The sequence below is a fragment of the Phragmites australis genome, chromosome 15, assembly GCF_958298935.1.
Source record: "Phragmites australis chromosome 15, lpPhrAust1.1, whole genome shotgun sequence".
NCBI lineage: Eukaryota > Viridiplantae > Streptophyta > Magnoliopsida > Poales > Poaceae > Phragmites > Phragmites australis.
In genome coordinates, this window is record NC_084935.1 from 10,209,205 (window position 1) to 10,236,406 (window position 27,202).

Sequence of the window (27,202 nt, forward strand, 5' to 3'; positions counted from 1 at the left end):
AGCCCAACTGGCTCGGCGAGACGACCGGTCCGTGCGGTTTGGAGTTCTGACTCGGTCGGACTCGGATGGCTTCGCGCCACTGAAAGGTGGGTCCCACGTCGCGACTTGGGGATAGGCCCCGCATGACAGCGAAAGAATGACCTCTCGCTCGCTCGATAACCCCTCTCCTCCCCCCCTCCTATTGCTTCTCCCTCCTCCACCGAAGGGAAGGGGAAAGGCGCCCTAACCACCGGAGGCGAAGGCGGAGGCGGCCGGCGAGTCCTCGGACTCCTCACAGGTGAGTGATTAGTCTCCGTCTCCTTCTCATCCTTACCCCGTCCCTATTGGAGTGGAAAGGGATCTCGTGCTCAGATCCGGCTGACATTTCGCTCCTTGGTTGGTAATTTTGGTTGGTCGATTGATGCACCGATGTCTCTAGTTTTTCGTATGAAGAGGCCGCCCTAGGAGGCTTTCGTGAGTAGAAAGCAGCGAATTGTTGTGCAGAATTAGGGTGCGCTTAGTGGATTGAGTGCTGGTGGCACTTAACAGGTCGTGATAGCTGCTGGATTTGCTGTAGCTCTGGTTGGTTTTGTGGTTAATTTTGGATTGACGTGTGGTGGAGTTGATGCTTCAGCTGATATGAAGTCTCAGTCTATGTATAGTTCAACCCCATAATGTCAGACTGCTGGATATTCCATTAGAACATTATGAAAGCTGCATTTGTAGAGCAAAGTTTAAACCAGGACTTTGTGGAAACTGACCAAAGGACTAGTTTATGGTCATTGATTGAATCAGTAGTTTGCATGTTTGGCCGGCGGTCCTATAGAACTAATCAGCTAATATCTAAAAAAATTGGTAATAAACTATTGGTCAGTTACATAGATTTGCCTTTTTATTTAGTACTGGTTAGCAGTCATTTGAAATGAGTTACTTTTGAAAAGAAGAAAATATGTACAGTATGCAGTACAAGTTTAGAACAGTACAAATAGCGTGTAGTGAAATCAATGTAATACAATAGACAATAGAGAATCCCATGCAATATATTTGTAATCAAAATACTGCACTTGCCCTCATTATATGATTGTTTGCTTGCATATGCAGCTAGTTGTATTTGTTTCCTAGTAGTAACATGAGATTCTATTTTTTTCTGGCAATGAACATTTACTGCTCAATACCAGAACTCTAGGAGAAGGATGATGTTAGCAGTTCGATGCCAGATGCCCCCTTAATGCAGAATTATGAATAAAACATCGTTTTGACTGTTCTCCCAAAGTGATCAAATTTGTTGAACTAGACCACGCTGCAATTTTGGTCTTCCTTGTTTTACATTTTGGCCTGCCATCTGGTTCTAATAATGAGGGTTTATTTGGGGTTTTATTCTGTTTTTTAAAAAATATTAATGAATGAAATAGGTGTACTCAATAACACGAGGATTATCATGAGAGATTGTAGAACCGTACTGCTTGGAAAAATGGAACCAAAGTTAATGCATGTCTAATCATGGAAAAATGTGGTGTTTAAAACTTAAAGGACGCCTGGAAGTTCATTATAAAAGAGGGTAAAACGCATCATGAATATACCAAATAATGTTCCACTCTTTTTTGTTTTTCTATAGACAAAGCAATATGAATTCTGGCTAGAGTAATTACAGTTGGCATTTTCTTTTTTGAGTGAAGGTTGGGGTTCCTTCAAGCATTGGTGCCTTTTAGCATCCAAAGAGGTGCGGTGTACAACTCGTACTTAGTCCTTGATTACTTAAGGGCAAAAGTATCTAGTATAACACGAGAAAGTGGCCATATAATTCTATTGATATAGGCGAAGAGAAGTAATTAGGGAAGGAAAGAACTAGTTTCCTTTTAGGTTTCAGAATAATTAGTTTCCTTTTAGGTTTTGGAGTAGTTAGATTTCAAGATTGATAAGTTTGGTAATTTACGATAGAATCAGCTAGGAGATAGAGTTGGATTTGGTATAATAGTTAGTTGGATTAGAATTGCGGGTCTTTAGTTGGCTGGTTATATATATAGTTGGCAATAGCTGTGTATTAGGATCAAGCAAGAAATAAACAAAGTAAAGATCAGAGCCCGTTAGGCGGGGCGATCTAGTTATCTCAGTTACCTGTTTCTCTATATTTGGTATCCAGAGACATCGATCCTACCGCCGCATGCCCTCCTCCACGCTACCACCACCGCCGCTGCTTCCCACACCGCCGTTGTTCGATTTAGGGCTACAACAGTCGCCGCTGCTCCTGCTGCACCATGCTTTGTCCCTGCGCCACCGCCGCTAGATTCTGCTCCTCCACGCCGCCGCCACCCTACTGCTGCACCACACTGCCATCAACTTGATGCGCCGCCATCGCCGCTGCTCCTCACATTGCCACTATCGTTTTCGATGTTCTATTTTTCCCTGCAGCAATCGCTGCTCTACTCCACGCTACCCGCAACCGCTTGTCCACCGCTTTGCGTCGTCGTTGATCACACATCTGGCTTACGCTCCTCATCATGGATGACGACGCCTACACCATAGAACTCGGCACGATGATGGAGAAACTTTTTGACGAAAGTTGAAGCAATCAAGGCTCGTCAGGATACATGGGAGAAGAATTTCAGCACCTTAGGTTTGGCTTCTTCAGCCACCTCGGGTCCTTTCAAAGGCAAATCAGCGAGCGCAGATGATGATCGGTGTGCTACTCGCTTTCATAAGCTTACTTTCCCCAATTTCAATGGAGAAGAAGATCCTTTGCCTTGGTTGAATCGTTGTGAGCAATTCTTTCGTGGACAACTGACATCGGAGAATGACATGGTATGGCTAGCTTCTTATCATATGACTAGCGATGCTCAACAATGGTATATGTAGTTTGAATGTGAGCATTACGTCAACATGCGCTTCTGTTTTCCAATTCGCAACAATCCTTTGAGTGAGTTGGCTACCCTCAAGAAGACGGGTTCAGTGCATGAATATCATAAGAAGTTTTGTCTTTCTTTCTCAAGTTACTCCATCCCTTGTGCCCAAGCAACAAGTCAACTTATTCATCATGGGACTTGAAAAACCTCTTAGCACCGATGTTGAGCTTCCGAATCCATCTAATCTTGAGGAAGCCATGAGTTTGGCATGTGCATATGAACAACGCCTTTGCAACGAGTCTAAAAACCCTTTTCAAGGCGGTTCTCGCCCAACGGCAACAGTAGTAATCACACCAACAGCAGCAGCAAGTCTACAGCTATCTCCAGTAGTCCATCATGAAGGTCAGCAAGGTCGTCAATCTTCTCAAATTCCTGCAAGTCTAACCTGCGGATTGTGCAAATCCCACCCGCAAATCGCGTCGAATGTCACCTCGCTGAGGCCTATGAGAAGCCGCACAGGAGGCGGAGCGGAACGAATATGCTCGCAGAAAGCATGGCACCGATGGCGTCCCTGCTGCCACAGCCAGCTTCAGTCAGTGGTGGGGCTAGCGCGCAGTCGAGGCATGCCGCAAGCCGCGTGTTTCAGTCTTTTGGCCTCGAGGTGTGCCATGAGGATACCCTCCAACACGGATGGGGCTAGGCCACCCCTCGCGAGCCGCTTGAGCTTCAACAGTCGCCTGGAATGAGGATGTGGCCTGTAGGTGCAGGTACTCCCTGTATATCGGCACCTTTCTCACCACCACGCTATCCCACACCGCCTCCTCCTCACCCTTCCTCCTCATCCTCCTCGACGGTGACCACCTCTAGAGGCGTGGGCTCCAGTTCCCTTGCTACATTTGTGGTGTAGGTGGGAGTGGGCGGTGTGGGAGGGAGATTGAGGCGGCGGCAGTGAGGACGGCACAAAGGGCGGGCTCGGCCCACGGATCGGGTGTCAAAGCAACAGCAGCTGCGCCGATGCGGGAACGAGGAGGCAATGGTAGAGGATGAGGGGCTTGGTGCGGAGGAAGTGGTGGCGGCGGTAGGGTGGCGGAGGAGCGAGGGGAAGTGTGTTCGCCCCCAAAAACCTAAATCTGCCTGGGTGGATGTTGCAGTTTGGAGTTTCGGTGGGTACTGGTGTGTTTTTTTCGAGTGGGCGCAATTTTTCTGCGAATTTTTTAGCAAGGGAGTGGGAGGGGAGAGAGATTCGCGGAAGGAGGAACAGGGAGAATCATTGCACATTGATCGTTTGATCAACTCAGGTGGACAGTGAAGATCGATCGGTTCTGCCACAACTCGTGTATTTTATAGGAGTATAGATATTCTTGACTGCATTCTCCTCCCTGTACATATTTTGTTTCAGATATGTACACCCTCAACCTGCCAAGCACTGCCATATCCTTATTCAATTCTGGGATTGTACATTAGTTATTTTTTCCCCTTGCTTAATTGGCTTGTTCTTGTATCCAAGAATTGAACTACCGAAAAGCAAAATTTAATCAGCAACCTGAATTATTGTGATTGTCCTTATGCTGTGCATGAGTATTTGGACAAATGATTTGAATGGTCAAAACATTTTACTGTACATTGTGTTTGTGAATTTAATGGTCATTAGTCATCACTTTGAGATGTCATATAAATGTTAACTATGTGAGAAAAAAACAGTTGCCTTCTTCATTATCAGTGGATACTCACCATGCTGGTTCCAAACTTCAATAGTGATTCCCCTTTTATTCGCTGGTTTTTTATGCAAATTGCAACAGTCCTGTTCTGTTTACATTTTTCAGCGTATTAGACCTAAAAAAATTGTCTTCAATTATGTTTTCCAGGACAAAATGGACCTTGCATCTCAGGGTTTGATAGCACCACAACAGAAGGAAAATGGCCGAAGACCGGTTGGTAGCTCACAAATTTGGACAGTATGTAGCTTTCTCATTCCCTATTCCTTTTCACTTGGGTGTCTTGAAGAAATTGCATACTGAGAAACTCTTTTTTTTTTCTTTGTAGCGGTACGGTGTTCTGCTCCCAAGCCAGCAGACTCGCAAGCTAAAAGAATGGGTTCTGATTGATGAACAGCAACAACTGGTTAATACTAGTGGTCTTGGACATCTTGCACTCACCACTGGATTTACCATTGATCGTTCTTTGCTTACAGCCTTTTGTGAGAGATGGAACAATGAAACAAATACTGCACATTTCATGGGATTTGAAATGGCACCATCACTTCGTGATGTTTGATACATTCTTGGCATTCCAGTGACTGGTCATGTGGTGACCGCAGAGCCAATTGGTGATGAAGCTGTGAAGCAGATGTGCTTGCGTTATTTAGGAGAGTGCCCTGGAGATGGGGAGCAACTGTGTGGCTTAATCAGGTTGACTTGGTTGTATAGGAAGTTCCATCAACTGTCAGATAATCCAACCATCAACGAGATTGCATATAGCACCCGAGCATACCTTCTGTACCTGGTTGGTTCCACCTTGTTTCCTGACACCATGAGGGGATTTGTATCCCCAAGATATCTACCACTGTTAGCGGATTTTAGGAAGATCCATGAGTATGCTTGGGGGGCTGCAGCCCTTGCTCATTTGTACAGGGGATTGTCTGTTGCCGTTACACCAAATGCCACAACGCAGTTTCTTGGCAGTGCAACTTTGCTCATGGTACTGCTCTAAATCTGAATAAGTTCCGATTGTTATGGTATTGTATTATCTGCTTCACTAATTATGGCTTTCCCTTGTTTCCACAAGGCCTGGATTTATGAGTATCTTACTATAACTCAACCACAACAAAAGAACCAGAGCACCTTGCTGCCCCGGGCTTGTCGGTGGAACTTTGGGGGAGCAACACGTGGACAGAGAAAGAAAGTTATGGAGTGGAGAAAAATTTTCGAACAGCTTCAGTTTTCTGAGGCAGGTCCAAATTACCTATTTTATAAGTTTGTACCACTGTTTGAACTGCTGCTATGTTGTTTTATCCCAACTATGTTTTCAGGTCAATTGGAACCCATACGAGGACATGAATCCAACAATTGTTCCAGAATATTGCATTGCAGCAGATAACATCTGCTACTCTCGGACTTGGCTAATCAGCTTTAACATAAAGGAGGTGTATGTGCCTGACAGGTTTGCTAAGCAGTTTGGAAGGGAACAAGGTCGCCTCCATGGGGTGCCAATGTGGGCAAGAAGAACTTGGAGTAAGTGGAAGGACTGGAGGGTTGAGTATGCTCGTGAGATTGAGGAGTTCCATCAATTGGTTGGCTGCCGTTTCACCCCTTCTGCAGAAACCAATATTAACATCCTCCCGGCAGACGAGTCTGTAGCTGGACAGAATGCTACAGGATACAGTCGGAATACCTCTCATAACTTTTCTACGATGGTAAGCCCTTGACAGAAAGCTAATTCCTCATACATTTTTCCTACGGTTGCCCCTAGGTGTGTTTATTGCTTGTGATTTGTAGGTTGAAGATTTGAAGAATGATCTCCCAGTAATTGATGGTTATCTGGAGGGACAGTTACTCCCTGTGGAGGTTGCAAGCTTCCTAGAGAGGGTGAGTACGATGCTCAAGAGCTACTCCCTGCCACAGGGCAGTCGAAGGAGAGATCAAGCAGCTCAGGGCCAGACTGGGACTGGCAGGTCAAAGTACCCAAGAAAAAGGGGGAGACCTTCACTCTTTCAAGATCCTTCAAGCCCTCAGGATTTGAGGGTAAATCAGTATCCTAGTGCGCTAGTACCTTATCAGGCGAGCAAGTGCGACATGGTGTTTGATGGCACTGTTCCTCTACTAAATGGAGGCGAAGCGTTCAAGGAACAAGAGGCCGTGGAGCCCTGGCAAATGTCCCATTTGACGAGTCAGTCTCCATCCTCTCCAGACTAGCTCACTGGAATCAAGGAAGCGGAGTCGGCAAGACGGAGATGAAACTGAAATTCCAAGGGACACCGATGGCCTCCGAAGGAGTGGAAGGCACTGTGTGCAGCTGAAAATGTTCAGGCACAGGGATGGAGTGGGATCTGAGGCAGCTGATCCAATTTTCCTCCAATAGAGACCGCTGCTTCTCGGTCCTCGTATTGTACACATGTGGTGAATATACAAATAACGTGGGTTGCCAGTTTGCCCGGCCTATTAACTCGGTTCATATAATAGGACATGATCCTTCTGATTATCCTAACCATCACCTTGCTTCCTCTGTCCTTACGCCGCCTTGATCCCTCTGACTCCCCTGTAAGAGAGGCCAAGGCTGACATCGAAAGGAGATTCAGATGAGAGAAGCGGTTTCTAGTTAGGAGTCGGGTCTTAATTATACAGGTACCCTTTCTCTCCCTTTATTGTGACTGTCACACCACATAAAGCCATGGGGTTCTTCGTGGCGAGATGTTCTCCGCCACATTGATATATCTGTGTTATGGTGACAATATCCCAATGCTATGATAACTATGTTTTTTCCCCCATGTTTATATCTTAGCCTGTAGCTAAAAAAGGTAGATGTTGCAAACTGTGGTCTATCTATCTGCTGGATGATGACTTTCCCAATTAATCTGCAGCTTTGCAAATTTGATGCCTGGTTATGATGCTGTAAGCTTGTAGTGCCCATGTTTGCTGCATCCATGCTCATGCTTGATTGCTGAATCCGTGTGATCGTAGTGGAACGACATGTTGGCGATATCTTGTGCGGAAGAAATGGTCTCGAGCTGGTTCGATGTTGTGCGCTCGAGATATTTTGATCTGCTTCTGTTGGTAACATGTGAAGAAAAACCTGGTGGCAGTGGTCGGTAGCAGAACCGGATCCTCTGAGGCGCATAACCCAATGAGTCTAGAGCTACAACGATTTACAGCCGCTACGGTACTAAATAGTGTTTTTGCGGTCCCTGTTTGTCAACACACGGTACTGAATTCACTATCTGTTCTGTCACTGTGACACTCGCTCCATTTCGTTCGTCCCGGATCGGCTACAAATGCATGAAGTCAGGTTCATTTGTCCCCAATAGGAACTGCAAATGTGTGAAGTCAGAGGGGGCACAGTACGTTAGAATTTGATTACATTAGTGATCAATTAGTAATAAGGTGTCTTTATCAAGGGATGTCCTTTGGTTATGAGATTTCATACTCTTTTATTGTGTCCATTGGAGAGAAATATGTTACTCTAATAGCATTCCTTCATCATGTATATATACGCAAACATTTTATTGAATCAATACAAATTTTTATTCTCTGCTTTCTGTCTCTACTTTCATTTTCTACTGCAATATGTTATCAGCACCTATTGCTCTCTGTGCTAATCGGCCAATTTACGAGGAACAGAAGGCCAGAAGAGAGGCTAATCGGCCAATATTCTTAATGTTACACATGTGGGTTTTGAGATAAAATACTTAGGCCTGTCAGTTCCTAAAGAAAGAATGAATAGAGGAAAATTCTAGACTCTGCAAGTTAACATGAGCAAAAGACTGGTGGATTAGGAGAGAAATATGTGTCAAGTGGTGCAAAGGAAGTTTTAATAAAATCAGTGGCTCATGCCCTGCCAACGTATGTGATGAGTGTATTAAAGCTTCCCGTGTCTATTTGTGATGACCTAACAAAGATGATTAGAAGTTATTGGTGGGGTATAGAGAACGGCAAACATAAGATGCACTGGGTTGCATGGGATAAAATGATACTTCCAAAGAACCGCAATGGTCTTGGCTTCTGAGACATGCATCTCTTCAATCAGGTGTTACTGGCCCGTCAGGCTTGGCGACTAATTGACAGACTGAATAGTTTTTGTGCGAGGTTGATAAAGGCTAAGTACTACCTAAGAGGGAACCTAGGATACTGTGTTTAGAGAAATCCCTTCGATTGCATAGAAATGAATTGAACATGGCTTGAAATTGTTGAAAAAAGGTATAATATGGAGGATTGATAATGGCAAAATAGTTAGAACTTGGCGAGATCCATGGATACCTCGCAGTGCATCTCATTGATCGATTTCTGATCAGGGGAGATGTAGATATACAAGAGTGGCTAGTTTCATTGATGAGCAAGGAGAGTGGAAGGAAGAACTACTAAGGGTGCCTTTTCTCCGTGATGATGTTGATCTCATTCCGAAAATTAGAACGTCACGGTGATAAGAGGAGAATTTTTTGGCCTGGCAACCGGAGAACACCGGGCTCTTTTCGGTTAGGAGTGCATATATTCTTGTTGTGGACAAGCTTATCAATAGTCAAGTGGTGAAGGCTTCGAGTTCCAGGCCATCTAGAGAGAGATCAGTCTGGAAACTAATTTGGCAGACGCTTGTGCCATAGAAGATACAGATCAATGTTTGAAAACTTGTTGGGGGGGGGGGGGCTACCCACGATGCTAAAGAAGAAACAACTTCATATAGAGGAGATTGGCAACTGCCCTCGCTGGGCCATGAGTGATGAGGACTATTTTCATGCTATGATAATCTATCGTAATGCATACACTCTATGACAAGCAATGGGGGAAGTCTGATCTATACCAGCAATAGATGATATCGTGTATACCGACCGAAGCGGTTATTTGTTGTGCTTCGTGGAATTTCTAAAGAAGAGTGGTGTAGGGTGCTACTGCTTATTTGGAGGATCTGACAATTGAGAAATGATACAACCTATGGGAAGCATAATCCACCAATTGAAGTGACAAGGAAGTATCTTTGCAGCTACTACAATACATTATTCCAAATCCGATAACATGATGAAAAAGATTTACTCATAGGCAAGTAGGTGACTGGCCAAGAGTGACTGAATGCCTGACTCCCTCAAGTCTCTATGCGATAGTGTTTCACCTCCATGGCCTCACCTAGAACTAGTGTCGGTGGCAATATCCATAGATGGCTTATATTTCAATAACGTCATAGGTTCTGAGGTCATTATTATGAATTCTGTAGATGAGGTCATGGTGTCAACTTGGCGTTATTTTTCTCATTGTTCGGAAGCATTTGAAGCTGAAGTCCATGCGGCTACTGAAGGCATCACTCTGGCGCTGCAGCACACAAACTATCCGATAGTTTTTCAGTCGAACTGCGAGATGTTGTGCAAGCGCTCAAAGGTACGTCCATGGACAGATCAAGGGCATGCCATCTCATCAAAGAGCTAAGGAGGAAGATGGATAGAGATGGAGAGTTTATACTCAAGAAAGTAAATTATAACCAAAACAGGACTGTAGATTTGTTAGCAAATTTGCAAGAACGTGTCGTGGTATAGATGTTATATTACTTCACTCTCTGGATTGTATCACATCGACAATTGCTGCAAATTTTAACCCTGTTCGGAAGTAATAAAGCTCTCTTATTTCCAAAAAAAATACGTACCGGAACGGTTACAGTACATTCAAATCCACTCTCCCCGTGGAAGGGACGGTGCAGGAGGGCCCACATGACATTAGGTTGGGGCCCACCCTCCAGCGTCTGCCTGTCCCTGCCCCATCTCCCACGCGGCCCCAGCATCTGCGGCAACTCTGCCTCTCACCCGGACGAACAGACAAACCAGGCACCAACGCCATATCTCGCGAAATGGGCGAACCCGGAAGCAGCGAGTAGCGCGAGACGAACGCCGACCCGAATCCAAACCCTAGCGCCAGGACGGCCGGGCTTACCAACCCGGCGGCGATCCCGACCCTCCAAAGCCCCAGCCCGGCGGCCGCCGCGGCCGGATCTCGGGTATCGAGGGATGTCGGAGTCGGCGTCGATGGCGGCCGCCATCGAGGCGCGGTTCAGCAACCGCGACCTCATCGGCCGCGGCTCCTTCGGCGACGTCTACAAAGGGTCAGCAGATTCCCCCATTTCTGTGCCCGAATTTCCTTTCGCGCTTTTTATATCTCGAGCTGATGTGCGGCGCCGCCGCCGGCTGGCGCCCGGTTGAGCCGTTAGTTTCGCTTCTGGTCGAGCGGCATTGGGGATTCGAGTGTTGGGGCACGGGAGGGTGTCGGTTTCAGGAGGATTTTGGGAATTTGGCGTTGGGATTAGCTGATCGAGTAGCCAGTTGAGTAGCGTCTGTGATGTTATCCACCTGCTTGCTCGTGTTAGTTCGGTGGCATTGGTGCTTTGATCGGGATCTGGAGTGAACGGATGCGGTTGGAGTGTTGGGTGAGGGTTTCGGAGGAAAAGGCAGTGCTAATTGGGTTAATTTAGTGGCTAACTGAGATGAACTTACACAGCATCTATTCTGATTTGTGTCTGTTAGTTGAGTGGTACTAGTGTTGGATGGCAGCTTAAAATGTGATAGGCGGGTGGCAGGTTGGCACCTAATGGCTAGCCTCCCATTTGGTGGGCTAGGCAGCAGCTTAGGTGTTACGCAGGAGCGTGGCATCTAGTGCCTAGGCAGGATGCACGACTGAATTTTGAAACTGTGGATTGCGGGCTACACTTTTGTGTTCTGTGTATGGATCGACTTTTGAAATAGTGAAATGCAGGTCTTGTGAGGAATATGCTTGCTAACGTGACTGAAGCTATTATTATTTTGTTCATGTAGAAGATAAGCACTTTATGATGTGAGTGACTTAAGTGAGGAGTAGCTGTAACTGGTTGGACTGGTTGCTTTCTCAAATCTATAAAGAAAAGACGCGTGAGCTTTGTGTGTTTACGAAAAAAAGATGTGCATTTTATGGTGGGGAATCTGGTTAAGAATTTGTTAGTAACTCACAGCCCACTCAGCTTCTATATGCTGTTTCTTGTGTACTTAGAGATTTCCCTTTGGACTAGAAAATAATCAGTATGTGAAATGAAAATCCTGTTGTATATCCTCACTTGTATCGTCACTTCACATATAATGCACATAGAAGTTCGAACTCTATTTGCATGGAGAATCACATAGTGTTTGCCTTATTTCTGCGTTCACTTTATAAGCTTTGAATATTTTCTCACATATTCATAGGCAATTGCTTCACTTACATATTTTTCCCATGACTTTTACTTCTAATCTTTCTCTTGCTTCATTCGTGATGATGAATTTCAATGCTTACTCAATATTCTTTTGTGCTATTTATTTGTAGGTTTGACAAGGAATTAAATAAGGAGGTTGCAATAAAAGTCATTGATCTTGAGGAAGCGTGAGTCCCCAACATAAATTTTACTTCGACTCTTTATTTTGACATATTAATTATTAGTTTTTTGTTTTGCTTTGTCACTCCACCTTTGTTAATTGCATTATTTCTTACTATCTGTTAGGAATAGCAACTTGTATTCAATGGTAGCCTATTGGGGCAATATATAGAGTATATGAGGGAGTACATGATAAGGACTCTAGTAACCTATATGTAAGGGATAAGGACTCTATATTCCTAACACCCCTTCAAATGCAAGGCGTATGCAATAGCGTTGCATTTGAAAGAGATGTCACTAAGTAATAAACTTAGACTAATACATAAAAAACTGTCTCTTTAAAGCCGTCGTAGAGTGGAGCATTGGTAATCCTGTTGAATCTAGCTGAAGAAGTGCAAAGCGGAGCACAAGAGTAGAGTCGTGATGATGACAACAAAAGAATGCTCTTGGTAAAAAATCGCAACAAGTAATGACAGGTAGCAAGACAACAAAAGAAGTTGTCACTAAAGCTATGGAAAGACCAAGACGACAAAAATGATGCCCTATATCAAGAATTGCAAACAAAGCAATGACGAGTAGCAAGATAAACGAAGTTGTCACTAAAGCTACGGAAAGATCTAGATGTCACCGTTGCAACAATAACGAAGGGAAAGATATCGACTAATTGACGAAGGAATTACGGCATAATCGAACTCAAAGTGAGATTGAAACTTGGATGGGCATAGCGGAAAGCAAAGACTAAAGCTAATACGAGACTTAGACACTAGCATGCAACAATGAGATACTAGCAGTGGAGACAAACTATGCAGAGATGCACCAGTAGCACAAGCCTGGCACAATATCAGCACCACACGACGAAGCAAAAGCTACCAGTAAGCAGTAAATTGACAGCATAAATACCACCAGATATACTAGGCAGGCCATTGGAAACGTGGCCCAACACAGTAGCCCACATAGTAGCAGAGGTGCAGGCCTATAGAACCAAAGCACAAGCCTAGCATATTCTTGAGCAGCACAACCGACTCGTGAGAGAGACAGGTGGCGTTGAGGAAGAGCTGTGCAACCCGGCGAGCGGGGCGGGGCGGGGCCACTAACCTTTGAGGCGCCGGATCGGGGGCAAGGCGTGGGAGGCGCCGAAGAAGCAAGGCCGGGTGACAAATTGTCTCCCAACGGCCCATGCCCATCGTTGACGTGTTCCCCGTGGACCGCTGCAAGGTGAAGAACCCAATCGGTCTTGAGCACTCGAACAGAAGGGTCGGCAGCCAGTCCTGAGCACCCAAGAAGAATGGCCAGCGAAGCAGAGGGGGGCTCGGGAGGTCCGGAGCAGAGGCGCACGGGAATGGATTCATGTCGGGCCGGGCGGACCAGATACGTCGGGCGGAACTAGCGGTGTAGAGAACGGTGAGACCAGGCGGACTTGGCGGGCGCTTAGGTGGACGCTGGAGGACGAGGCGGTGGCAGTGCAGCAGCAGATGGGGTGGATTGGCGGAGCAGCGACTGGATCAGGCCGACCGCAACGTGGAGCAGTCCATATCAGAGAGCGACACGGGGGATGAACAAGAAATCGATCCGAGAGAGAGAGAGAGAGAGAGAGAGAGAGAGAGAGAGAGAGAGAGACGACGGGAAGCAACTTAAACTTCGGGTAGTAGCCGAGTGACATGCAGAAGGTAGATTAGATCGGACGTTGAAGCGAGTTGCGACACCTTGAGGAGAAAAACATGGTTGTGATACTATGTTAGAAATATCAACTTGTATTCAATGGTAGCCCATGGGGCAATATATAGAGTACATGAGGGAATACATGATAAGGATTCTAGAAACCTATACCTAAGGGATACGAACTCTATATTCCTAACACTATCTACAACCATGATGCTCATTTGTTTTAGGGTGAAAAAATGATAAATTGTACTGATACTGATGGTACTATGTTTCTTGAAGTTGTTTTTTCACTCAGTTCGTTTAAATGGGAAAAGTCCACTTTTGCTGTGAAATTGGTTCCCCTTGTCTGGCCTTATGAGACCATAGTCACCAGAAATTCGGGTCGAGGAACGGGGTTGCGGGCCGACATCTAACAAAGGTATGGCACAAAGGGGGTATACCTCTTCGGGACGACAAACTAACGATGCGGAACGCGACCCTGATTCATCCGGGTCGATGCCTCATTGTAAAGATTAAAGACATATGCTATGAATATAGATGCTAACCAGTACATACATATAACAGAAAAGTAGCAAAAAAAATATATACATACTTTCCATAGCCCACTCAATGGCCCGGATGTATATTTTTTTTGGGCCATGCTGTTGAGAGATGATAATTGACCGATCATAAAGTACATTGAGTGGCCAATTAGCATCTCCACAAGCCCATACAGAACCTTATCTACTCCTCTCCAGTTTCCATCACATAGCAACCCTCTCACTGTCTCTCCCGTGCAAGTCCTCTCTCTCTCTCTCTCTCTCTCTCTCTCTCTCTCTCTCTCTCTCTCTCTCTCTCTCTCCAGTAGTGGAGCATCCCATGGCGAGCAAGCCATCCTCCTCTCTTGGTGGGTGCTCCATCCTCTCCCGGTGGGCGACAACAAGAGGCAACGACGGCTTCGTCCCGATGGTTTGGTGCTCCATCCTCTCCCGACGGGCGACGGCAAGAGGCAACGACGGCTTCGTCTCGGTAGCGTCCCGGCGACGAACCAGTCCCGCGATCTGGATCAATTGATTCGGGGTCGTGGATCGCGGCATCGACCCCGTTCCCGGTGACTATGCTTTTGATTGTATACATTTCCTCGAATCAATGTCATAAACTGTCATGTAAACTATATGAACAATCCATTTTCTTGAAAAGTAATTCCTTATCACGAAAATGCAAATCTGTGTATGTAATGTAGAAAGATCTACTAGGCAGGGTGACCTCATCTTAAATTGGTAATTAGTTTTCCTTGGAAAAAGTACTTAACTAATCGGTACATCTGTTTATCGTTTTAGATTCTGACTCTTATGATTTTTTTCCCTTTTGGCAAGTTGTTAATACTTATTTCCAACCAATTCCATGCAGTGAGGATGACATTGAAGACATTCAAAAGGTTGTACTTTCACCTTGTGTATATTGGTTTCTAGGTTTTCATGTGATCAACCTAGCATGCAGTTGATGTGGGAAATTATTTTCCTAAAAGGCTTTATTTTCTGTTGCAGGAGATATCTGTTTTGTCACAATGCCGGTGCCCATATATAACCGACTATTATGGCTCTTATCTTCACCAGACTAAACTGTGGATAGTAATGGAATACATGGCTGGTGGTTCTGTTGCTGATCTTGTATGTTTTGTATATTCTATCTCGATTGGCCCAGCACAATGCATTATACTATGTAGATAGAAGTTAAGATAGTGCATCATTTAATTGTTAAGCATCATTATAAACTATACTTAGCTGATAATTTAATGTTGCTCTGACTTCCATTTCTGTGTGCAGCTCCAAGCTGGTCCTCCTCTGGATGAAATGTCTATTGCATGCATTCTGAGGGATTTGTTACGTGCAATTGAATACCTGCATTCTGAAGGAAAGATTCACCGCGATATTAAAGGTCTTACTTCTCTCCCTTTACCTTTTCTTACCCAGATGTTTCTCGTGGATATCCGCAACCTTGATAGCAATTGAACTCTCCGAGCCACATCATTCTTATGAAGGCATAAATTAGAATCATTCTTTCATTAAGTTACATTTCCTTCAGGTTGTAATGGATAAATTTTCGGGACAATCCCTTGTTGTATAGTGCATTAAATATATCTGTTTAGCTGGTCTTAGTAATCCCTTGCTAGTTAAAGGACGCTTGGATTCTTTGCCCACCCTTGCCTAGCAAGGTTAGAAGATAAGCACACATATTTGGTTTCTTTGCTTGGTTTGAATTTAGGCAACGTGGGCAAGAATTTCTTTGTTTTTGAGAGAGCCAAATTGGCTCTCCTCCCCTAGCAAGGCTAGTGGGCAAGGAAACCAAACGTGCCCTTAGTTTGTGAGCTATGTTAGGAATAGCAACTTGGAGGCCCTAGGAAAGTCATCAGAGCGGGTCTTAATTAGACCAACTTGCACGTGATAGGATGAACATGTGGGGGAAGAGGAACAAGATCTCACGTGCCGGTGCGCTCAAGAGCAGCAAGTTCTGCTGCCATCACATGCCGCCGTTCCTGATGAACAACAGCATGTCGACAGGAACAACACTAGCAAAGCCAAAATGATCAGGAGGTCGAATCGAATGGCGATCACGAAGAGAATGATGAGGAGGAACTGAATCACCAAAAGGAGAATGCTCATCATAAAGCGGCACAACATGATGTGAGGCAGCACAGAAATGACGAGTGTAGTGGACAGGAAAAGATTCAACAAGGTCAGAAAGAGAAGGTTCATGTGAGGTGGGAGCCAAAGCCGTGGAAGGCATCGAAGAAGGCACAACAGGAGAAGGCGCCAATGGTGCTCGGAGAAGAGAAGAAACAGTGGTGGCTATGGCAGGAAAAGTGAGAAAAGACAGTGGCTCGACCAAGGAAGCTTAAAAAGTAGGTGGAGAGGTCTAAGGATAGAAAGGATGATATTCATCAAAAGTAACTTATCGAGAAATACGTATCCGATGAGCAATAGGATCACAACACCGATAGCCCTTATGCTCAGGGTTGTAGCCAAAAAAGACACTCAACAGATTGAGCGATCAATTTGGTATGTTCACAGGGGGCAAGAAGAAACGTAATAAACATAACAAAAAAGATGGATGAGAAGAATAGTGATGAAGACGTCTATATAGACGTTCAGAAGGAATCCCACTCTTGAGAGCAGAAGAGGGTTGGATGTTGACTAAGTATGTGGCAGTGAAGACCGTCTCGACCCGAAAATAAGGTGGAACAGAAGAGGCAATCATAAGCGCGCGAGCTGTCTCAAGAAGATGACGATGCTTGCGCTCGTCAACGCCATTTTGAGCATGAGCTCCAGGACAGGAGAACTGAGACAATGTACCTTGTTCAACAAGAAAGAAACGAAGATGCCCAGAAAGAAATTAGCTAGCAGAATCAGCACGAAAGACATGAATGGGAGTGCCAAACTGAGTGCGAATTATAGTGGCCAAGCGCTTATATATAGATAACACTCGCTACAAGAAGACATAAAATAAATCCAGGTGTGGCGAGAGCAATCATCTATAAAGATAATATATAGTAACTATGACCCTCTTTCGAAACGAAGGGAGCCAGACCCAAACATCTGAGTGAATGAATAATATCAAAAGGATGTTGAGATACAAACTCACTATTAAGATAAGTAGATTGAATTTGTTTACCAAGCTTACAAACCCGACAATGTAAAGATGCATCTCTTGAGACGAATCCTAAAAGACCACGACAAACTAATGAAGGTAGACGCAACCCACAAATATGACCAAGACGTTGATGCAACTGCTAGAAGGAGCTAGTAGTCGAGGAAATATAGAGATCGGCGGTGGTAGCGGAAGGAAGACGGAGTCAATCAAGCTCCCATAGACGTCGAGAATCATGGCGCCAGTGCTAGTACCAACTAGAGCACCCATGCTACAATCTTGAACAGAGCAAGAGTTAGAATTTAGTATAAAGCGACAACTATGGTCAGTAAGCTGACCAGCTGACATGAGCTGAATGGTGAGTTAGGGAACATGACCAACAGAAGGAACACTAAAAGAAGAACTGCTAAGAGTGCCCTGACCAGCAATAGAAAGAGAAGTAACATCAACGGTAACGACATAAAGAGGAGAAACAAGATGATGAAGCGAAGACAGACTGGAAGAATCATAAGTCACATGAAAAGATACTCTTGAGTCAAGAATCCAAGGTAAAATACTTGACTACGTAGAAGGTGGTCTCTCAATGACAGAAGAGGGAGTAGTAGAACTAGCAAAACCTGTCGGTACAGAGCTAGAGGTAGCAACCAAGCGGTGAAACAATGTCACAATCTCTTGCTGAGTGTTAGTTGAAGAGGTAGTCAAGGTAGAAGCACCAGAGGGATGTCGAAGATGCTTCTTCCGGTAGCAGTTTGCTTTATGGCCCTCCTTGCTATAGTAGGTGCAGCGGGGGCGACCACCACCACCTGAAGGGGCCGCAAAAGGCAAAGGAGTCGCAAGAGGAGTAGGCGGCGGTGTAGATGAAGACTTAGGCGCAATAGGTGGACGAGCAGCCAACACTGAAGGAAGTGGTAGCAATGCAGAACAACGCAAATGAGTCTCCTTCGAGCGCAACTCCATAAGAGCCTCCACAAGTGACACGAGGATGTCGTGCAAGCAACTGAGCATGACGTTGCTCAAGCTCCGAATGAATGCGGGTCAAGACCTCGTGGAGGCGTCAAAAATCCCGTTCGGCATGCAGATCCAAGCAGCACTGGCAGGAGCGGCAACCAGCAACACAAAGAGTTCAATTGACGCCACATAGTCGACATCTGAGCATAGAACACATCAACTGTGGCATCATCCTGCCGAAGAGACTGCTCTTAGCGAACAATAGACAGATAGAACACATCCACATAAGACTCATAGGTCTGATGAAGATGAGTCCACATCAGAAAGGCAGTAGAGAAACCAACAATCTCAGAAGAAAACTTAGGCTTCACACTAGCAACCAGAATAGACACGACACAAGCATCATCATCCATCCACTGAGCACAGCCAGACAACTGATCACGGTACAACTCCAAAGCTTCTTGATAGGTAGATACAACCTTCTCATAGGAACCGGTGGCGACATCAATAGTTGCTTTGTCTCCTTTATCGACAGATGATTGCACGGGCTCTGTCAGAAGCTCAAGGGAAGACGAACAAGGAACGTTGTTAGAGAGAACTCCCCAAAGACGAAGACCATGCATGTGAATGCCCATATGCTGCGCGAAGTCCCGGTAGTTGGCACAATCAAAGATAACCGAGCACCGAGGAATAGAAACGGTGCCCGGCGACATCATGAAGAAGTGTCAAATGACAGTGAGAGCGCAAAAGAAGTGGCGAGCACGCAAACAAATAGCGACAAGCGACAGCGAGAGCGCAAAAGAGAAGCGGCGGTCGACGACGAGAGCGCAAAAGAAGTGGTTGCTGCTGCAATTTTTTCCTTTTTTTTATTTTTTTACTCACGTGACCAGATAGTCATGAGCCGACTCTGTTCGTGACTCATAGGCCTAAGATGCCATGCTCGATTCCTAGCGAGACCAGCGCGGGCGACACTTGCGCTGCGAGGAGGCAGTCGGATCAGAGGGATCCAAACCAGAGGCCGAGCAGGAGGTGGGAGCCGCTAGTCTCGGCCGTTAGGCGGCGGGCGGAGCCGAGCGGGAGGTGGGGAGGGGCGGACGACGTGTCGGGCTGTAGCCATCGGCCTGAGAGGGGCGGACTACGTGCTGGGAGGTCCAAATCGTCGAGAAGATGGCAGGATGACTCGGGGGCGGAGCACTGCGCTGATCTGGAAGGCTGATACGGCGGTGGCTGCGGAGAGAGCCGGATCTGAGGCAGCGAGAAGACCAACCGAGGAAGCCGAAATCGGGGAGAACACCGACTGGAAGAGGTGAGTGGATTTAGATCAAGGGCGGCAAACAAAGGGGGCCGGCAAGGGACTTCGCAGCATTTTCTGGCCTACCATAAAAAAACTACATACACAGGGATGACGGTAATTGTAGTTAAGTTCTCGTCATCCGTCCGGTGCGAATACTAAATAAGGTTGCCCCTTGAACTCGCAGATGTAAAGGGGTTGCCTCTCTTCTTGTCTTGAACTGCGTAACCAAAGCGACTTACTCTGGATGGATTGGTCTGATGAGGGCCTAGGTCGGTTCGAACCTGACGAATCGCTACTATCCCTTTGAAACCGAATGAGATCGGATGAGTTGTTGCGCCATAAAAAGAAACCTAGCTCTATTACCATGTTAGGAATAACAATTTTATTTCTTGGAGGTCTTGTGCCAGTATATATACACATGCACAAGTGACAATATGCAAAAAACCCCTTATAGTATGGGGATATTACACAGAGCAAGATATATATCTAACAAGCTACACATCGTTGTCATGGAAATAGAAGCAGCTAGTTGGAGAATACTCGGTCATTCTATCGAGTAGAAAATGTAGAGAGAGAGAGAGAGAGAGAGAGAGAGAGAGAGAGAGAGAGAGAGAGAGAGAGAGAGAGAGAGATGTCATGTACTGTACCTTCAATGACTGAGCCATTACTTTTAAGTGGCTTATATATCTAAAAACCGAGAAAGCCAATCAGAAGAACCTAAAAACCAATGGACAAGAGGTTCTTGACAAGGATGCCGCTCCCCTCTTGTGTAAGAACTAATAGGATGTTTGGTTTCAGGGATGAACCCATCCTAGATGGGGTGGTCCATCATGGGATCATCCCATGGATTTTGGTGGGTTACACCGTTCCTCATATTGCACTAATCATTTGCTTATGAGGGATGAGGTGGTGATGAATCAACTCATTTCATTCCTCAAACCAAACAAGTTGATTAGGTTCGGAGCTAGGATCGGATGATCCATCACCATTCCACTCCTCAAACCAAACGTTCCATAATAATCAAATAGCATTCGCAGATTTTCTCAATGGTTGCCAATCCAAACCATTTACTCAACAAAGCATTCCAGGACTCATTACATTTCACGCTGTTGAATGTGGAACTGATTACACAGATACAAATGATCCTACTGTTGTGTAACGACTAATTAACTGGAGTATGTTCTCGTCAGTATGGTTTTTTCTTATCTTGATATTTTGTAATACCAAGTATGATATATATTGGCAGTATGGTATATATTGCAATGACAACATTGTTTGATATTTTGCAGCGGCAAATATCCTGCTCACAGAAAGCGGAGATGTGAAGGTATAACTTTTGTAGGACTTGTGGAAGATGCTGCGTTTAGAAATGCTTTGATTGTTCTGCAGCTGTTGTTAATTCTTAATTTATAATGCATATTCTGATGTTAGTATGTGCATCCCATAGGTTGCAGACTTCGGTGTTTCTGCACAGCTGACTAAAACAATGTCTAGGAGAAAGGTACCGTCTCAACCATTCTTTTGTAACGTTGGGTTGCTCAATGTTTCTGCATATGCACCAGGAGCTTATTGAACCCTCAACTGCAGCTTTATTTGACTGATCTAGATGATTGATTCTACTCATTAATGAAATCCTTGTAGTAAAAGTAGAATAGAATCGAACCCCCTTGTTATTTATCATAGTTAAACTCACCTGATTAGCTGTTGTTTCACACGAATAAACTGTCAGTCTGTATTAAAAACAAAATTTCTGACTGTGTTTGGCATTCCTGTGCTGCTAAACATTAATATGCGATCCTTTTCAGGTCCAATGAATGGAGCATGTCCTTGCCGTAGCATTTTTTAAGCGTTGCATCTTTCATTGTTAAACTAGGAATAGCCCTTGCAAATGCGTGGCTAGATTTAAAAAGTACATTTATATTCAGTATACAACTCTAATATCTATGGTTAAAAATGCACCTGTATTTTCTACACAGCTATAACGGAACTAGTAAATCTACAGTGTTATAATCTGCCCCCACAAATATAGGCAGTCTAGATCTCTCTTTATCCTGATAAATAAGAGAATTTCTAGGATTTCTCATTTTTCTCAAATTTTCCTGATAGTGGTATTATTGTGGGTCTTGAATCCCACCAACTGTTTTTTATATATAAATAGATATACCTTCTCCATTCTAGTCAATGGACTTTTGATTATACCGTTAGTAGTTTTGCCCTTCCTTTGGTGCATGTTGGCTAGATTTTATTTGTAGAACACATCTATGCAGAAATTTAAAATCAGTGAGAAATTGGATAACATGGTGTTTGGTAGTGAGTCCAGCCTTCTAGTGGTAACCAGCCAAGTAGGTCAAAATACTGTTCAGGAAATTGTAACCGGCAATTCGCGATGAAACAACTAGTAAATACCTGTTTTTTCTTTTTATGAAACTTGGTGGATCTTCCCTTCCTTTTCTAAATACTGTTGAAATGTTATGTCTATCTACGAGCTGAGTGAATCAATGTTGATCATTCATAAAGTCCCTTATCATGGAGCAAAATGCCCAAATATATGGTTCCCGACCAAAAAAACAAACCTGTTTATGATTGCTGCTTGCACTGGAATTTACAACTTTACTGTGCCATAGAACCTTGCATATGGCTTGAGGGTGCATATGTTTCATGGTAACGGCATATTTTGTTGCTCTTTGTTTTGCATCCAAAATCACAAATAATATATTTACTATTTTGGAACATAAGTGTGAAGATTCTGCCATGAGTTAAGCTACCATTTGGTGAGTGGTAGAGCGCCAGATGGGTTGATGTGCATTCATTATTGCTCTGGGTAATCGGAAACCGGTTAAGCAGCCTTGATTATGCTTGGGCATTGGATGGTTTATGGAAAGAACTCAAGAAACAAAGTGAGGTTTTTTTTTTAATTTTTTTTTGGTAGGGTTCAAAGTTTGATTTGTATAACCATGCACTTGTTTGTATCAGTTTACTGTGCACTATATGGAAGGTCCTTCCTTATCTGTTATGTTGATATATAGCAGTTTAATACTCAGCTTAATGACAAGCCTGCTTCCATCCCATCTGTTGGAATGTTCACTGGGAAATCTTTTCTGTTTTGCAATTTTACATAGATTAACTCAGAGTAAACCTTTGTACTGTTGCTAATGATTTCAAATTTTTCAGACATTCGTTGGAACTCCCTTTTGGATGGCACCTGAGGTTATTCAAAATTCTGAAGGGTACAACGAGAAGGTACTTGCGCATGTGTTAAACACATTTATTCTTATTGAGCTTTTTTAGATAAGGTTGTGTCTCAATGCAGGCAGATATCTGGTCTTTAGGTATAACTGCTATTGAGATGGCAAAAGGTGAACCCCCTTTGGCCGATATTCATCCCATGAGAGTTCTTTTCATGATACCTCGTGAAAATCCTCCTCAGGTCATTTGATTTATTTCAGCAAGTGTTATCAAGTGTATTGCAACTTACCCAAAGCATCGTTATGCATTTCTATGCAAGAAGATAAATGATATTTATTAATATGCAGCTTGATGAGCATTTCTCTAAACCGATGAAAGAGTTTGTGTCACTATGTTTAAGGAAGAATCCAGCAGAGGTAAAATTCTTATTCTGTGTTTATGCCCTGTATCTAGAATCACTTCCTCTGCACTTGTTTGACGGAAAAGTTTCAGATTCAAAAAAGTGATTTTTTAAGAATTTTTTGCAATTTTCCTTTTCTTTGGACATATGCAGTGTTACTCTTATCTTTCAAATTTTCTCATTGTTCTTTGCAACATTACTAGTTTTGTATGGGTCATTATTTTTGGAGTCACACCTGTTGTAACTGTGAAATGATATTTTCATGAAGCACTGCAACTCTTGCCGAATGTAATCATATTGTAACGGAGAAAGAGAGAGGGGGGGGGGGGGAGGATGAAAACTGAGTTCTTATAGAGAAGCAGGAAATAGATTAGCTTTTCGGATATTTCATTGCTTTGTTGTAAATTTTATGCTGAAGTTTGCATATATGCTATGCCAATTTAGTAGCTACATTGTAAAATTTCAGACAAAATTTCCTGGGTGCAAGTGTCCGGGTCTCTTATTTGGGAGTTATTAACATGTTAATTTCATGTATATGCTGGAATGACATTGAAGTTTTATATTCCACCTCACTTTTGCTTAATGCTCTCTTTGTCACTTCCTCGCAGAGGCCTAGTGCCAAGGAGCTTCTTAAGCATCGTTTCATAAAAAATGCCAGAAAGACTCCAAAGCTTCTGGAGAGAATCAGGTTTGTGGTATACTTTCTTCTGAACGAAAATTGAGTAAATGGCAGCACTTGTTTAACTGATTATTGAATTGTATCAATGTCTATCTCATTCACTTCGCTTGCTTCTATTGCTGGTATTGGTAGGGAGCGGCCCAAATTTGCAGCAAAAAGCATGGATGACACGCAAAATGGCCAAACACATATCGAAGAAGATGATGTTGGTACAGGTACTATTAAGGTCGATAGGGCAAAGGATGCAGCTCCGCCTCTGAGGTAGGTTTAATAAAACACTAAGTAAATATTGTTTCTGTCTTCCAACACCTGATTTTTTTTTGGTTCTATTGTAGTCAAGGAACAGTCAGGAAAGCTCCTGGCTGGGATTTTCCTGATAGATCAGAGGGTACAGGAACTGTACGTGTTGGTTCAAGGCCTCCTCAAATCACCTCCACCAAGGATGGTAGATTTGATATGCCTCAAAGTCCAAATACACCAAGACGTACAGCTGATCGAGAAAATCAGTGGAGAACATCATGGACTGGATCTGAAGAATCGCCCTCAACAAACTTGTCTCAGAGAGATATACAGAGTGAACGTGGGAGACTAGAAAGTTCTACAGAAGATGTAAGATTTTGATCCATGGCATGTAACTTGGTAAATTTTGATGATTTTACTAACAAAAAGTTCTTTGCCAGAATGACCAATCTGTAAGTGGGTCAGGAACTGTTGTATTACGCTCTCCAAGAGCATCTCATTTGTACTCAGCAGCTGCCAATCACAGTTCCAAGGTAACTAAAAGATCATGTTTAGATTTTTAAAATTAACAGGCCTACTTTCCCCTCAAAACAAGACCGGGATAGAAGTGAGCGGCAGCAGCTGATACATCTTACTTATTAGCCTCCCAGCAGATTTTCCTCGTATGAAGATGTGTCTTCCAGTGGGACAGTTGTTCAGAGTCAAAGTGAAGAACCAGAAACTCCACGATCTTCAAGGTCAAGGTTGGGGATCCAAGAAAAGTCATCAAGCGCTTCACTTGAGGATAGTGCTATTAACCTTGCAGAGGTGATGCACATGAACAATTTTGTTGCCAATTTTCTGTTTGTGGTTAGTCATCAAGACATAGGCCCTGTTTGTTTCGGCTTATCAGCAGCTTCTGTTTTTCAGAAAAGTTGATAAGCTAAAACAAACGTTAAATTTATTGCTGGTTTATATGGCTTTTCTGACAAGCTGGCTTATGGTGAAATAAACTAAAAGCTAATAAGCTGGCTGAGATCAGTTTTCTGAAAAGCTGGTGTGCTGAGAGCCTAAAATTAAGCCCATAAGCTAACCGTTTTTCTCACAAACCATAACTAGTTTTTCAGATAACCAGTTTTTCAGAAAAAGCCCATAAGTTTCAGCTGTGCCAAACAAGTCCATACTTATTAATGTACTTGAGTGATACATGCAGGCAAAGGCTGCTCTGCAGGCTGGGTTAAGAAAGGGAAATGCTCGAGAAAAACCTGTTATCAACAGGCATGAAAAGGAATCACATGAACATAGATTTTCTGGAGTAAATAGTCAAGTGATCCAAAGGTATTTGAAGCTAGTTTTAGTTGTGTTTTAACTTAGAAGTTAGAAACATTCTGCCCCATTATTTAAGGGTTCTTTAATAAAAGCATGTTCTTTACCCTAGTGAGAATGTAGACATTCAAAAAGGTCGCAAATCACGGCAATTATCTGATGGGCAATCAGCTCCTCGAGCTTCTAGTTCGGTAGCTTCACCTGCAATCTCATCATTGATAATCCCTTCTCTGAAAGAGGTAAACTAATTTGTCATGTTCCTTGTTTCTATCTTATTTCTAAATTGCACTAGTTTTCCATGTCTATCGTTATTTTTTTTCATGTTTACTTAATTCGACTTTTTGTAGTATAGGTGCATTCGCTACAAGTCAGTCTCGTACATTCTTTGCATCTCTTCAGACATGTCTTCCAACTTTTGGACTTTATTGCTGTCGTGCTGCAGGCTACTGGCGACAAGTTTGAACGGCCTGCTGTTCATGCATTCATTGATTCCTTGATGGATCTAGAACATGAGTTACCTGGATCATGCGAGGTACTGGTCGGCAGATTGATACACCGGCTAGGGAGGTACAGCCATCACTATCTCTCCCTGGAGATGGATCTTGTGCATTTTTTCAGCTCATAATGGCTCATGATACCTCCCATGCAGCTCAAAGGATTCCTCGTTGCAAGGTCTTCAGGATACAGCAATGTCAATTTTCACAAAGAAACCTGAACCTCCCTCCGAACTAGCAAGCAACAAGAAATTAGTTAATACCCCACCATTGGCTGCTCCTACCGTAAGCCCTCTGGCGAGGTTCCTTCTTACAAGGTTGGTCCACAGTCACAGTTTTTTGACCTTGATCAGTATATACCCATAACAAAGAATGAGTTGCTGACTTGCCGCCGTTGCTGCAGGTGGCAAAACCAAGTTTCGCAAGATCTTAATTCTGTCTGATCAAGTCAATACAACAAAGGAAGATGTTTCATCTTTGATTCAGTGTATAATTAATTTTTGAGTGTGCATAACGCTTTCTTTAGAAACTCTCTTTTTGCTAGATCTCAGCAGCTTGTGCTGCCATTTGTTGTGTTCATCGTGAATAACACATTTCCTGCTCATTCTCTGATGTAACTGCAACCGCCGCACATGTATAACGTCTCAGGAATATTGTCAACATATCCAAATCTTACTAGTTACCGGTCCTTAAAATTTCGAGAATTGTTTGGCAAGAGTTCTGTTAATTTTCTTAGTCTTATACTAGTACTGAATTTGGTAGCACGTACTCTGTAAGTAGAATTGGCAATCGCTTCGGATCGGTCGTGCCCTGCTGCACTGCTCTTTTGTTGATTGCCAATTAATCCCTTGTTGATTGTGGCAGATTGTACGTTCAACGGATTGGTGAAGCCCTCCAACCCCGTGCGTAGGAAAAAGTAACCGCAAGGTAAAAACTTGCGCTCTGGTAGCCTGAACAATACGTCAATCATATCAGCAGTTCATCGCTAACTTACACGGTGGATGTGGATCGTCGCTGGTGAATGGGCCGGATCCGTCAAGTGTTCTTCGCTCAGGTCCATGAGCGCGAACGATCCCTTCTCCGCTGGGTCCCACTGTCCAGCGACTCGAACCGACTACGTTCCTCAACCTGTGAGACAGACTTCTGTGTTGAGAGTGATTTGAGAGAGTTTTAGAGTAATGAATGTTGATCTATTGATTGATGTGTCACACATATATATACATGTTCAAAGGGCATGAACATGTCCATTCAGTAGTGAATGGTTGCCCTTTGGTTCAATAACTGAAAGCAGTTAGTGTGCTAATTGATCACATGCTAAATGTCTATTTGTAACACTCCCCCTTGATCAATTATCTTGTGTGTAAACTTTTTGTTGAAAACTCCTCTAAAAACCCTGTGGGAAAAATATGAGGAGAAATAATATGTTATGTGTAGATATACCATTAAAAACTCCTTTAAATCCAATGGGAAAATATAAGGAGA

The 27,202-nt window shown here is 43.8% G+C and overlaps 1 protein-coding gene and 1 pseudogene across 1 annotated transcript; both read left to right on the top strand.

Annotated features, from left to right (window-relative positions):
- Positions 1-200: 200 nt before the first annotated feature.
- LOC133893049 (protein MAIN-LIKE 1-like) lies at positions 201-6,926 on the top strand (annotated as a pseudogene).
- Positions 6,927-10,286: 3,360 nt separating this feature from the next.
- LOC133892607 (uncharacterized) lies at positions 10,287-26,418 on the top strand. Its single transcript, XM_062333484.1, has 20 exons — positions 10,287-10,610; positions 11,837-11,893; positions 14,937-14,964; positions 15,074-15,196; positions 15,353-15,464; positions 20,706-20,743; positions 20,864-20,917; positions 22,588-22,656; positions 22,727-22,843; positions 22,950-23,018; positions 23,611-23,690; positions 23,814-23,942; positions 24,017-24,290; positions 24,362-24,454; positions 24,564-24,728; positions 25,114-25,238; positions 25,339-25,465; positions 25,669-25,793; positions 25,876-26,037; positions 26,124-26,418. The coding sequence occupies exons 1-20, from the start codon at positions 10,516-10,518 to the stop codon at positions 26,161-26,163; spliced, it is 2,082 nt and encodes a 693-aa protein (XP_062189468.1). The 5' UTR covers positions 10,287-10,515; the 3' UTR covers positions 26,164-26,418.
- The last annotated feature ends 784 nt before the right edge of the window (positions 26,419-27,202 follow it).

Coding starts and splice junctions, on each gene's coding strand:
- LOC133892607 (XM_062333484.1), top strand. CDS start 10,516: ATGTCGGAGTCGGCGTCGATGGCGGCCGCCATCGAGGCGCGGTTCAGC. Junction 10,611..11,836: donor TTCGGCGACGTCTACAAAGG/GTCAGCAGATTC, acceptor ATTTATTTGTAG/GTTTGACAAGGAATTAAATA. Junction 15,197..15,352: donor GTGGTTCTGTTGCTGATCTT/GTATGTTTTGTA, acceptor TTCTGTGTGCAG/CTCCAAGCTGGTCCTCCTCT.